The sequence below is a fragment of the Battus philenor genome, unplaced genomic scaffold, assembly GCF_028537555.1.
Source record: "Battus philenor isolate CCGP_79_NKW_IND1 unplaced genomic scaffold, ilBatPhil1.0.hap1 SCAF_9, whole genome shotgun sequence".
Taxonomy (NCBI): Eukaryota; Metazoa; Arthropoda; class Insecta; order Lepidoptera; family Papilionidae; genus Battus; species Battus philenor.
Window position 1 is genome coordinate 14,885,648 of NW_027181759.1, and position 12,430 is coordinate 14,898,077.

At 37.3% G+C, this 12,430-nt stretch overlaps 1 protein-coding gene across 1 annotated transcript in view; it reads left to right on the forward strand.

Moving 5' to 3' along the window:
- Dnah3 (dynein heavy chain 3, axonemal) overlaps nt 1–12,430 on the forward strand; it is a 95,494-nt gene that overhangs the window by 37,671 nt on the left and 45,393 nt on the right. Inside the window, exons 31-40 of the mRNA XM_068775954.1 lie at nt 495–663; nt 1,373–1,478; nt 2,782–2,951; nt 4,272–4,386; nt 4,645–4,859; nt 6,572–6,778; nt 7,438–7,509; nt 9,504–9,647; nt 10,782–10,967; nt 11,839–12,065. Coding sequence (XP_068632055.1) covers nt 495–663; nt 1,373–1,478; nt 2,782–2,951; nt 4,272–4,386; nt 4,645–4,859; nt 6,572–6,778; nt 7,438–7,509; nt 9,504–9,647; nt 10,782–10,967; nt 11,839–12,065 — 1,611 coding nt within the window. The remainder of the gene's footprint in view (nt 1–494; nt 664–1,372; nt 1,479–2,781; nt 2,952–4,271; nt 4,387–4,644; nt 4,860–6,571; nt 6,779–7,437; nt 7,510–9,503; nt 9,648–10,781; nt 10,968–11,838; nt 12,066–12,430) is intronic.

The window sequence follows — 12,430 nt, forward strand, 5'->3', positions numbered from 1 at the left end:
TTGGTAGCATAGACTGATATGTTTGGTCACGACGTTTTATAATAAGGAAACGACAAAAAAAAGAACATATTAAAAACTTCTATCACTTTTCTCAATTGAGGGTCCTCGGGAATTGCAGGTGCATAGCGCCTCGAAGAAAAAAATATAGAGCGGATTGGTAAGTTCACAGAACGAAGAACAGATGGCTTCCTGGTTTTTAAGGTTTTGGAGAGGAGACCACGGATGTATGCGCACCATAAAATGTCGACCCACAAGGTGGACAAAACCCTTGTTAGGATCGTCGAAAAACACCGGACGTAGGGTGGTTCCAGATGGTTATATTGGAAATCTAAGGGAGAGGTTCATGTTCAGCAGTGAACTCCCTTCGGCTGAAGAAGATGATGATGAATGTATTTTCATTATCTCTTTTACTGCCCATATTTATGCGCTTGGTTTTTTGATTTTTCGAGCCTTCGGAATATAAGAAAGATGTTACTAGCTTGTGATATATTCAGGTCGGATGGAGTGTTGGCGATCGCCTTCCGGGAGTACGCGATGTCCACCACGAGGGACCGCAAGTGGATACTGTTTGATGGGCCCGTGGACGCGGTGTGGATCGAAAACATGAACACCGTGCTAGACGACAACAAGAAGCTATGCCTTATGAGTGGGGAGATCATACAGGTGATGTGGTGAAAACCTTAGAAATGCGGCAAAATATCTATGTTACGATTCGAGCCAAGGTCCATCCATTTTGGGCGCCTTTACCCTTGTTCACACTATGGAACGTCCGTCTAAGCGACGTTATAAAGTTTCGAGTCGAGGTTCCTCTTGGGATCCCACGTATGGTCAGCTCAGGAAGCATCCGCCCAAGCAACAACGACTCCCTCCCAAACCTGAATAAAACGATGTAACAGCCTGATACGAGGTTTTCTCCCGGGGTCTCTTGCGCCTGGGCACTTTATTGTGCGTCCAGTCGAAAGACCTGATGAACATTAAGATTTTAAAATCCTGAGCTAGCTTTAGCTATAGCCAGGTGGTTAGATGTTACCATTTGAAGAAAGTACAAAAAGCAAAAGTTGACCTCTGTCTCGTCTGATCTTAAATCATGACGAGGTCTACAATGGTATTGGTGGCTCTTGTCTTGAAGACTCCTAAGTTATAATTGTTTGGAAACAAAGATGTTGGCAGGTTGTTCTGCACCTTGGCTGTTCGCACTATAAAAGTATTAGCAAAACGCGTAGTGCAGGTGGAAGGAATCTGAAATCATTTGTATGCAATTGCATTGGAAAATTAATTTCAGACATTTGTAATAATCCAGGTGCCAGTACCTTATTATTGATTATTTGTATAACTTTTTAAAATAATCATTGATTTCAGTCTGTTTTTACAGATGACAAACAAAATGAATCTGATCTTCGAGGCAGCGGACTTGGAGTTTGCATCTCCGGCGACGGTGTCCCGATGCGGCATGATCTACATGGAACCAGAACAGCTGGGTACGTTAGCAGCTAAGAGTTTACTGCTACAGTTTGAAACTGAAGTCTTAATCTTTTGGTCTATCGATCCGAATTTGAAAAACCTAAGAACCTTTAAGAAAATATTTTGAACCTCCGTCATGATGATTTTAATGATCAAACAAAAGTAGGTTAATTTATTTAAAGGTACTTCAGTAGATTATATCTTAAACTAGGTGTTCCTGTTCGCGCGGTGCTAAAGAAAGTTTTGACATTTCAAACATAAATCGATATAAAAAATAGTTTTTCAAAAATATTCCCGGCGATATACCCATGGAAAAAAATTAGTATATCTTGACCCTATTAAACTATTCCAACTTTAGCACCAATAGAAGCGAAAGAACTGAATTTCATGCGCAGAGAGAGTTTTAGTCCTTTGTATTCCCATACCACGCCTTTAGTGCGTATGGTACAATCGGCATAAGCGGAGCGTTTTTTCGCTGCTGCCTTATACTTACAGCGGGCGCTTTTTTGTGAATCGTGGGTATGTTTGATTATTCAGAGAAACCGCAGAAATCACCCGCAGAAACTATTTCGTGTTTACGAAATATTCTTTCTTTATGTTATACTTAAATATATTGTAATCTAGGTATACATATTTTTATGTAAAATTTTATTTACTTGCCTATTCTTACATTTTTATTTACAATTTTTTAATTTTTGCTCAACTCTTGTTTCTTTTTATCACGTTATCCGTAATCGTTCTGCATATTTTAAGGAACTTGGTCTTGCTTCCTTGTCGTTGATTAGCGAGGCCATAGAGTCCTCGCTAACCTTACTGCCTAACCGGCATTCGGAGTCGACCCGGAGTCCTCCGAACGCGGGACAGTGGGCTACAAGGTAGGCCACAGTCTGGTCCACGCCCGGTTCACAGAAGCACGAGAGGTCCTCCTTGAGCTTAAACCGGTGAAGATACTCGGAGAACATTCCATGGCCCGTGAAGAGCTGAACCAAAACCGGGTCCACCTCGATACTGCGGAGCACGCGATGGGCACGTTAAAGTACGTTGCCTGCATGCCAAGTGTTAAGGTTTTTTTTCTGACCGATGAGCTATACATTCAGTTGAATGTAATATGATTTAAAAATAAATAATTTGTTCATACAAAAAAAAACTTAATTGTAAACGCATTTTAACAATATGAACTATATCTATCAAGAAATGTGTTAAGATTATGGGCTAGTCACTTCATCATCATCGGGATGTTTACTGTGCTTAAGCCTACCTTATGATTTCCAATAAAACCTGAAGAAGGTCTTCAGTTACTTAGAAGCATCAAAATTGCAGGTTGGCGTGCCTACCTGACTTCATATAACTCGTATCTTAGCAAGAGGTTGATCCCGGAGCAGTTCGACTTGATCCAAGAGCTGATCGACTGGCTCGTGCCGGCCATGTTCGACTTCCTCGCCCTCAAATGCCGTCAATTCGTTAAAGTTGGCGAAATTCATCAGTTTTATGTAAGTGATCAAAAATTTAAACTAACCTCACGATGTATGATTGATAGAGAACAGACGCTAGTCAACCGTATGTGTTTTTCGTAAAATAACATCGAAAACCAAGTCGATGTGATCAGATATCGCTTTCAGAAGTGATAGTAGTGATATAAGCCAGACAATAACAAGTGACCAAGCCGAGGTTCGACTCTCACGGTAGCTTTTGTGTCAAATTGATAAGCGAGTATTATCGACGAGTGATAGTTCAAGTTGAGGTCTTCTCTTGGAAGCCCTGGACCCTAGACAATCTGGCCTGAAGTAAGGCTTCCCGGTAGTCCTCGAGCGTATGTACTTTAAAAGAGACCTTAGGGTAGGCTCTGTGCTCTCTTCAACCTCAAACCCGCTGAATCTGTAAAAGCCCTTTAGACAGCATTGACAGTCCGGTCCAAAAAAAAGTCCATATCTTATGTGTTTATAAGATATCTGTTATTTCATATTTCTAAAGTTATTTTTCTTGCTAACCCATTATTGGTGTTAAATTTAACAAACATATTGCGTATCTTGTTTGTGCATACGTAAAACTCAATATTGTATTTTTAAATGCTGCAAGGGTTTGTAAGTCTGTGAATATAAAATAAATATGTAAATTACAATATGGTCCGTCTTTCAGTTTTATTGCTTCTGTTACCTTCATTTTTACGTTCTATTTATTTGTTCATATTCATTTCAGATTCAGAATGCCAGGTCTATTGTTAGAAATTACAATAAAATTGTCTTGTCAATCTTTCTACGTAAGGTTTCTTAATGTTGTCAATACGTTCTATAAATGTCTCTACTTTTGGATTTTCTGGAAATAAGGGAAAATGTTACTTAAAGGAAATGATTACCATCATTTCAGCTAAAGGATATCTACTGCTTAACATAGACTTCTCCCGTAAATTTCCGGTTAGAAACTTAACAGTGTCGTCTGTCTACCTTGTTGGTAAAACTGCTCAGATATATTCTCAGGTTTAATGGAATCAGGCGTTACCTTGCGGAAGTCCATCCTAAGTAAGAAAAGGACCAATATTTAGCCACTTCCGCACATACAGTAGTAGTCGTGCAGCAAAGTGCACCGCCCGCCAGCCCGCTGATAAATGCGTATGCGGCAAACAATGCGAATACCACAACTGCCACCGCCAAATCATTCAACACGTGTTTCAACCCTCCACGGGGCATCTTCAGAAGTTATGTTACACCGATTAGTGCCAAACACAGAGTCTACTCTCCGACTACTACTGCATGGGCGGAAGTGACTAAATTTAGGTCCTTTTTTTTACATATTCTCATGAGGAATGTTTGCAGTCGTTTACGCGTCTTTTCACCTGTCTACTGGATGCCGAGTCGCAGTGCAGCACCATGTGGCTTCAATGTACCTTCGTGTTTTGTCTCCTGTGGGGGGTCGGTGCTTCCATAGACGGTATGTACATCTTTGCTAATTTTTTTTCTAGCATTTCCGATGTTGCTAAAAGTAAACTATTTTTAATTAATTAAGTCCAGTGGTAAGGAGTGAGACTTGCGATCATAGGTCGTGGGTTCGATTCCTGGAATAGAATGTTAGGAAATTAACAATTTTTGCATTAATTATACAGGTGCTAGAAAATAACCAAAAATTAGATTAAAATTTTAATGCTTTTTCTTATAGGCAATACTTTTGTACATACTTATTTTTTCATAGGCGAAAGTCGGAAACAGTTCGACACATTTTTCCGCAAACTTTTAGAAGGCAGCAATGCGTCATATCCGAAACCCAAGTCGTTCAAGTTGACCAAGAACCAGCTGTTCCAGGACAAAGATACGATATTTGATTACGTTTATGATAAGAGAAACAACGGTACGTGGATTCCGTGGGTGGACCTGGAGAAGGAAGTACCGATACCGCCTACCGCAAAGGTTTGTTTTTTTCTCACACAACAACAGCCATCGTTTAAGTTTATGAACACATTTTCCTTTTCAATAAATTTTATCACTCTTGGTTACCTTGGGTGATTTATTTATTTTCTTGAACAGTGTCCTTCTTGGTATTCACAGACAAACAAAATACAATCTTTAAAAATGTAAATTGTGATAAATATTTATTTATTACACAACATCATATGACAGCTGGATATAAAGCTAAAAGCATACATGTAAATATATGTATGATATACAATAAGTACTCTGGACTGTGCAGGTAACAAAAACAAATGACTAAATTATACTAGTGACTGTCCAATTCGAGTCGTATAGGCTTATGAGTTACTGTTTGGTTGTATGTCATTATTACCTTTCTAAAGGACTTCAGCAGTCCTTGGATTCCTAGTATTAGTGATGGGTCCGTCGCGTTGCTAATTGTGATTCTCGGGGCTGACGATCCGCATAGCAGGTTCAAGAATGCTTCCTTGAACTACACAAACCAGATTCTTCTTCATGCCTAGCCCAATTTCAAATGATCCTAGCCATGATGGTTTAGAACTCCGTTCCAGAAATGAGCTCATGTTCTTTCTTGACTTATTTAAATTCATCATCAAGTTATAGACCGGTTTCACTGATATCTGCTGGTGCTCCTACCTCTTCTTCTTTTCAGCAAATGGACTCCCACTGCAAGACGCCTTCTCCAAAGTAGAAATATGCAAAATTTATCCCTAACAAAAAAAGAGTGATATATATCTTTTCGATATTGCGATATATATCACTCTTTGTTAACTTATTTAGCTTAATATGGCTTAGAGAGAGAATAAGGCAGCTAACACTAAAAATATATTCTTTATATCTTCGGCTCTTTTAGCTCAGACTTAGAACTCAATAAGGCAGGATAAAACGTGTGAAATTCAAATAATAGAATTCTGAAAATTATGGCGAATTAGTTAACTTTGGTTGCATTTGCTTCTAATTATGCATTTTATGTCTTTGTCATGAAGCACAAAAAAACTAAACGCCCGCGCGCGTCATGTTGTTCCGAAAATCCGGAGTTTACATTATTAATGCAAGCGTGCAATAGCCATCCCCCTCTAACTTTTACTTGTAAATTGCTATATAAGTCCATCTCTTTCTTTCTAACTCTAAACGAATATTGACTTAAATATAAAGATATAGAGATATCATTGAAACATGCGAGTTAGAGTGATTATATCCTTGGCAAAGATATATCTTTCTTGGCTTTAGCTCGCGAGTTACCCATATCTGCTCCAAATGGAGGCGTGGGCGCCTACCCAAGCCTCGTCACCGGCTCGTGGTTGCCTTTCGAGAATCTTTGGCAACCGGTTGCACAAGCGATGTGCTACCTCAACCATATACAATTTTTTGTGAATTTTTTAAAATATTTTTTCTTATTTTATTTTTATTGACTTTGAACTTCTTCATCTTAGCTGTGTTATTATGTTCTCTTTATGTATATTTATTTTAAAGGGAACAGTAAACTATATTAAAGAAAAAAAATCGTCTATTCAACAATGGAACTTTTAATAGAACTCTTAGTGATTGTTAACTTTATAGTTTTTTCTATTTTATTTTTGATTCTACTTTGATTCGCCAGGTATTATAATTGTGGAGAAGAAACAGGAAGAAACTCCACTATTACTGCAGCACTTTTCTGTTCTTAATCATGAAAAAAAAACACTGTTTAGGTGAACGAAGTGATAATCTTGACAAACGAGAATGCCTGCTTGAGGTACTTCGTGTCGAAGATGGTGAAGTCTCAAATACCGATTTTACTGGTGGGACCCACGGGCACCGGCAAGTCATCTCTCGTGCTAGACTTTCTGCTGTCACTACCTAAGGAGAAATATATCACCAACACCATCAACTTCTCCGCCAGGACTACTGCTAATCAGGTGAATTAATATGTATTTAAATATGGAGAAGAACCTACTCAAAGGGTATTTTAATTTTTAGGTAGATTCTAGTATTTTTATTTTATCCTGAGTAGTCGTTGTCTAAGATCTCATATAGTGTTGTTGTTGTTGTGAAGTCTTTGAAGGTCACACGAATGGTGATAGCCTGTTAACCTATTGGGGGCTTCCACGATATTTTTAAACGGAAACACTGACATAGGCAGACTTCGAAATAAAAAAAAATCAAAACTCCCAATTATTACGCACGGAAATAGGCTCCGCTCCATAAGTAAGTAACGCTTGTAAAGGTAGCCGCTTATGGATTTACAATACTTTCTAGTCTCTGAATAGATATGTAACAGATTTAAAAAAAAAATTAAACAAAACTTGTTAAAAATCCTATTACATTGTAAATGATAAAACTTAACTCGGGGTTTTCCTGTGTGGGTTCCACTCCCCACAATGGGCCAATTTGAATGTCAGGGGGATAATTCGAAGGTGAAGTCGACACGAGTTTCACCCGTCGCTTTAATATAAAAAACACGTGTTACATAGGAGGGCGTAAGAAAGCACTTTAGAAAGCACTCCATTTTACACGTGGTACATTGTCAATCTAAAATAAATTATTTCGATATTTACATAGAAAACTGTTATTACAGACTCAAGACATAATAATGTCGAAAGTGGACAGGAGACGTAAAGGTGTCTTTGGACCTTCCATGGGCAAAAAGGTAACATTTATTGAATATTTGATTGACTATTCACCTGGAATTAGTAATTATTATGTTAAACCTTTTGATGAAGCAAAATTTCCTGCTGACAAAGCATATCGAATTATAATTTCCGATAAATGTTTAATGGAGACTTGTGAGAATTTAATAAATTTTGGTTTGTGGCATAAAACATGTTAATGACCTTACAAAGTGTTTTATTTTAATCCATGACAGAAACTTGTTTTACGAAATAATTTTTCTTTCACTATTTTGTTCTTCCATTCCTCACATAATGTCGTATTTTCTCTTTCTACCTTCACAATGTCTTTCACTCTATAACTTTTATTTACATTTTGTTCATATATTGCTTTCTATCCGTTGCCGCATTTTTTACAGTTACTTATTAAATATTTGGTTAAATAATTCGGCGGTGCACTTTGTTGCACGACTACCACTGCATGTGCGGAAGTGGCTAAATATTGGTCCTTTTCTTTCTTAGGATGGACTTCCGCAAAGTAACGCCTGATTCCAATAAATATTACATATTTTTATAAACAATTTTTATCATCGTATCATTTTTATATACATTTGTTGGTCTTAGTTGTTAATATTTGTTTTCACATTACTCGTTTACAGCTACATTTACAGCTTTTTCTCACTATTGCCAGATTGTAGTTATGACCATCATTTTGACCTTTTCGCAGTATTGTAAGAATATGCTGCAGCATTCTGCATCATCTATCAGAGATGCAATGCTGCAACCCTCTACCTTTCTTCTTAACTCCGTCTCTATATCTGTTCAGATCTCTGTATCTGACAGCGGATAATTACGTGCACTACGGTCTGGTCATAGATGCATGAGACTCCCTCTCCCACTCCTTGAGTATAAACCTATGCAGTTACTCGGCAAATCCCCTGTACCTCGTTAACATTAGGTCCAGAACCGAGTTCAGCTCGATTTTCTGGAGTACGCTATAAGCCGACCTTACAAAATTCATCAGAAATACCGTAAATGAAATGTATCAGGAAAGGTTATGACAGCAAGTATCTACGTTCTTTACAACGATCTATTTCATATCTCAGTTTTGACTGTCTATATCAGTGATTCCCAAAGTGGTCTATATCGACCCCTATGGGTGTATGACAATCTGCAAGACCTCTTGACATCAGCGAAAAAAAATGAAAATAGGGGTCCACGATAGTGGATCTCAACACATACACTGATAGTACCTATTTACTTACATCATACTATCATATCAAAATATCATTATTTATAAAAGAACCTATGAAGTAAAAAAAAATATTATATATATATATATATATATATATATATATATATATATATATATATATATATATAATAAAGTTGTATGAGTTGTAGGATTTTGGTATTCGCTTTGTGTGGTATGCGCTTGGTACTATTTTATTTACAGTTTATTTTATGTTTATTTAATGTTACGTATATTTTACATAACAGATACAAAATTTTAATTTTGAGTAGTTTTAATTTAAATTCAATTAATAAATGTATAAATTAACATGTGTTTTTACTTTAAGTTTTTGACACTAAACTTTACTACAGTTAGGAATTTACAGGAAATCAATATCAGGTAAGTAGGGGGTCTACCCAACACGGAAAAACATGGCAAGGGGTCTACGACACAAAAAAAATTGGGGAACTCTGGTCTATATTCAGTATTTCATTATCAGATTATCACTATGAATAGAGCAAATCGTAATCATTTCAGCTTTAAAATGTTCACTACTGGACATCGCCATCCCTATAAGTTCAAAAAGATCGGTACGAAACACCTTACGTCTTGTGTCTTCCGCGTGGTATATGGCCTACTAATTGCCATCGGTATCTTTACTCCTGATTCTATCTCGTAGAGAAATCCTGTCCAATGCCATAATGTTAGTACTTGAAAAAGAAGTGACAGTAGAAAATACTGTATTGCCATTTATTGGCAGAAAGACTTGCTTTAAGATTACGTTCGTCAATGTGCTCGCAGTGCGTGTTGTTCGTGGATGATCTGAGCATGCCGCAGAAGGAACAATACGGCGCCCAGCCACCTCTGGAACTGCTAAGACAGTGGATCGACCACGGCCACTGGTACGACTTGAAGGAGAAAGTTCGTCAAGAGGTTGTCGACGTGGTAAGTATCTATGTTACATACAAAGATTCTTATTTTTTTTTTGCGAATAGGTTTCTAGTTTCTGTCAAATTGAGTTCTTCTCGCACCTTATTCTCATAACCTCACTTTAAATGATCCTATGTGGATAATAGTATGAATAAATGAATAAATATAGAGTAAGTAGTGTGAAATACAACAATAACTGTAAATAAATCCTAGATCATTAATGGCAGACACTCTTTTCCCGACCGTTATAAGCAGACATTCTTTGCCTGAACGATATAGGCAGACATTCTCTGGCAGATTGTTATAAATAGATATTCTTTGCTCAATCGATATAATGAGACAACCTTCACCCGATCGTTTTTTTTTTTTTTTTTTTAATGACCCCCGCTATTGGGGGCCTCTCGTACCCCTATCTGATTTTTGGGACAGGGACCTTTTAAACAATATTTTTCACATACGTTTTTATTTTCTTACTCGTCTTTCTTTCTTTACATTATCATTTCTTTCAGTCTGTTTTCTATCTTTCATTCAACAATTCATCTTTCTTTCTCATTCGCTCTATTCAACTTTCATTCTTTCCTCTTTTCTTATTACTAATTCCATTTTGTGTTTTTATGTTACCTTTTTTATTTTACAATAATAACAATTTATTAATATTTTACAATAAATTTCTTACTCTATAATTATTTTTCATTTATCACAGATTTATGTTTCATTTTGTCACTTTATTTTCTATTTTCTATTTGTTTATTATGTTTGCGTTTTGTTTATACCCGATCGTTATAGGCACACAGGCTTTGCCCGATTATCATAAACGGACATTTTTTGGCAGATGGTTTTAGACAGACATTTTTTGCTCGATCGGTATAAGCAGACATGCATTGCCTGATCGTTACAAGCAAACATTCTTTGCCTGATCGTTATAGTCAGATATTCTTTGGCAGATCGATGTAGGAAGATAATCTTTGGCAGATCGATATAAGAAGACATTATTTGGCAGATCGATATAGGAATACATTCCTTGCAAGATCTTCTTAGTAACTACTTTTTAGTTAATGTATGGTATCTTAATTTTCATGTCTATCGTTAATTGCAATTTGGAGGATGGAAATTGAATTAAAGTTTCTAATCAGCGTTTATTTTCCCAAGTTGTTCGTGTCGGCGATGCTTCCCCCTGGCGGCGGCTCCAACCTGATCACGTCACGTCTGACGCGCCACATGATGCTCATCACGCTGGACTCCTTCGAAGACAACACGCTGAACAAGATCTTCTGTACAATCATGGACTGGCACTTCAGCAAAGGTTTCCCAGATGCGTTGGCTCGTCAAAGCAAGGTATGTGGGTGAAGAGGAAATCTAGCCTCATTCCAAAACTTTGATTATTTAAGAGCACTTTTGCAAGTAATGAGGACAGTTATGTAGAAGTGGATAGAAATTCTACATAACCACAGTAGAGAAGGGTATCAAAGCTGCCCAGAAAGGTTTCGTAGTCATACATAAGTTATTAGGCTGTTGCTTTAAATAACTTGATTGTTTATAAGTGAAAGTTTTAGAGTGATCAATTTATAGTTCATTTGTGACCAAAAAACATTAATAATTTTACACTTAATTCCATCCACCCTATAAATGATCGCTCTAAAAATGTACCGTTTATTTTTTTTTATTGGAATGCGACGGGACAAGAAATTCTGGCAATTATACTGTTACGTACTGTGAGTTTTGACTCGAAATGAAACATCACTGGTTCACAAGGAGTCTTTTATTCATAAATCAGATGGTCAACCTACTTTAACACAAAATATACTTTCGCTTAGTCCAAACTTCGCTTCAAAATCGCTTAAGAAGTCACTGTCCAAATTACTTACCAAATAGTCACTTTGTATCACTGATCGTAGATCTTGATCTTATAACTCGAAAAACAACACTGAACTGTCGACATGGGGAGTACACCTATTTATACTACGGATAAGGTTATAGTAAGTTCGAGATAGTGCTCGGTTAGAATTTCAGAGAACCCTACATAAAAAATTATAAATAACTTTAAAGTCACGCGTGTTCACGGCAATAGGGTTCCGTGTTTATTGTTTAAGAGTGTTTTGTGACTCATGCTTTGTAACAATATGTTATAATTTGAATTTAGAAAACGACATTTCCTGCTACATAAATATATCACATATATTGATTCATGTGTTGGACACTCCGGCAGGCGGTGGTGGGTGCGACCATGGAGGTGTATAAGGCGGTGACCCTACAGTTTCTGCCCACGCCCAGCAAGTGTCACTACCTGTTTAACTTACGCGACTTTGCACGCGTCATCCGTGGAGTACTTCTCGTACCTTCCACGCACCTCAAGGAGCTTCCCAAGCTCGTGCTGCTCTGGATACACGAGACCTACCGTGTCTTCTACGACCGCCTCACTGATGACGATGACAGGTAGACCATATAGCCTTTCACACGAATATGTTTCTGACTAATTCCTCTGAGCACCAGTTCGTTAAGAAGAAAGTGATTCCTATAGTCACGACCTTCAGCAAAGAAGGTTACGACGCTGGGAAGATTATTTCCTGTTTTAATACTTTGTGATGTTCATTGCAGGTCGATTTCAGTAAACATAACGTGAACGTGTTTTTTTATTTGATTTTACCCCAACCTAAAGCTATCACTTATAGAAAAAATTGGTGTATTTCATACAAAGAATAAAAATATTTATCAAAAGAAGCAAATGATGTTGTAACAGCTCCTAATAGATACTGGACTGTTTGCATATCGTTTGACAGAGATAACGCTCTACAAAGCCG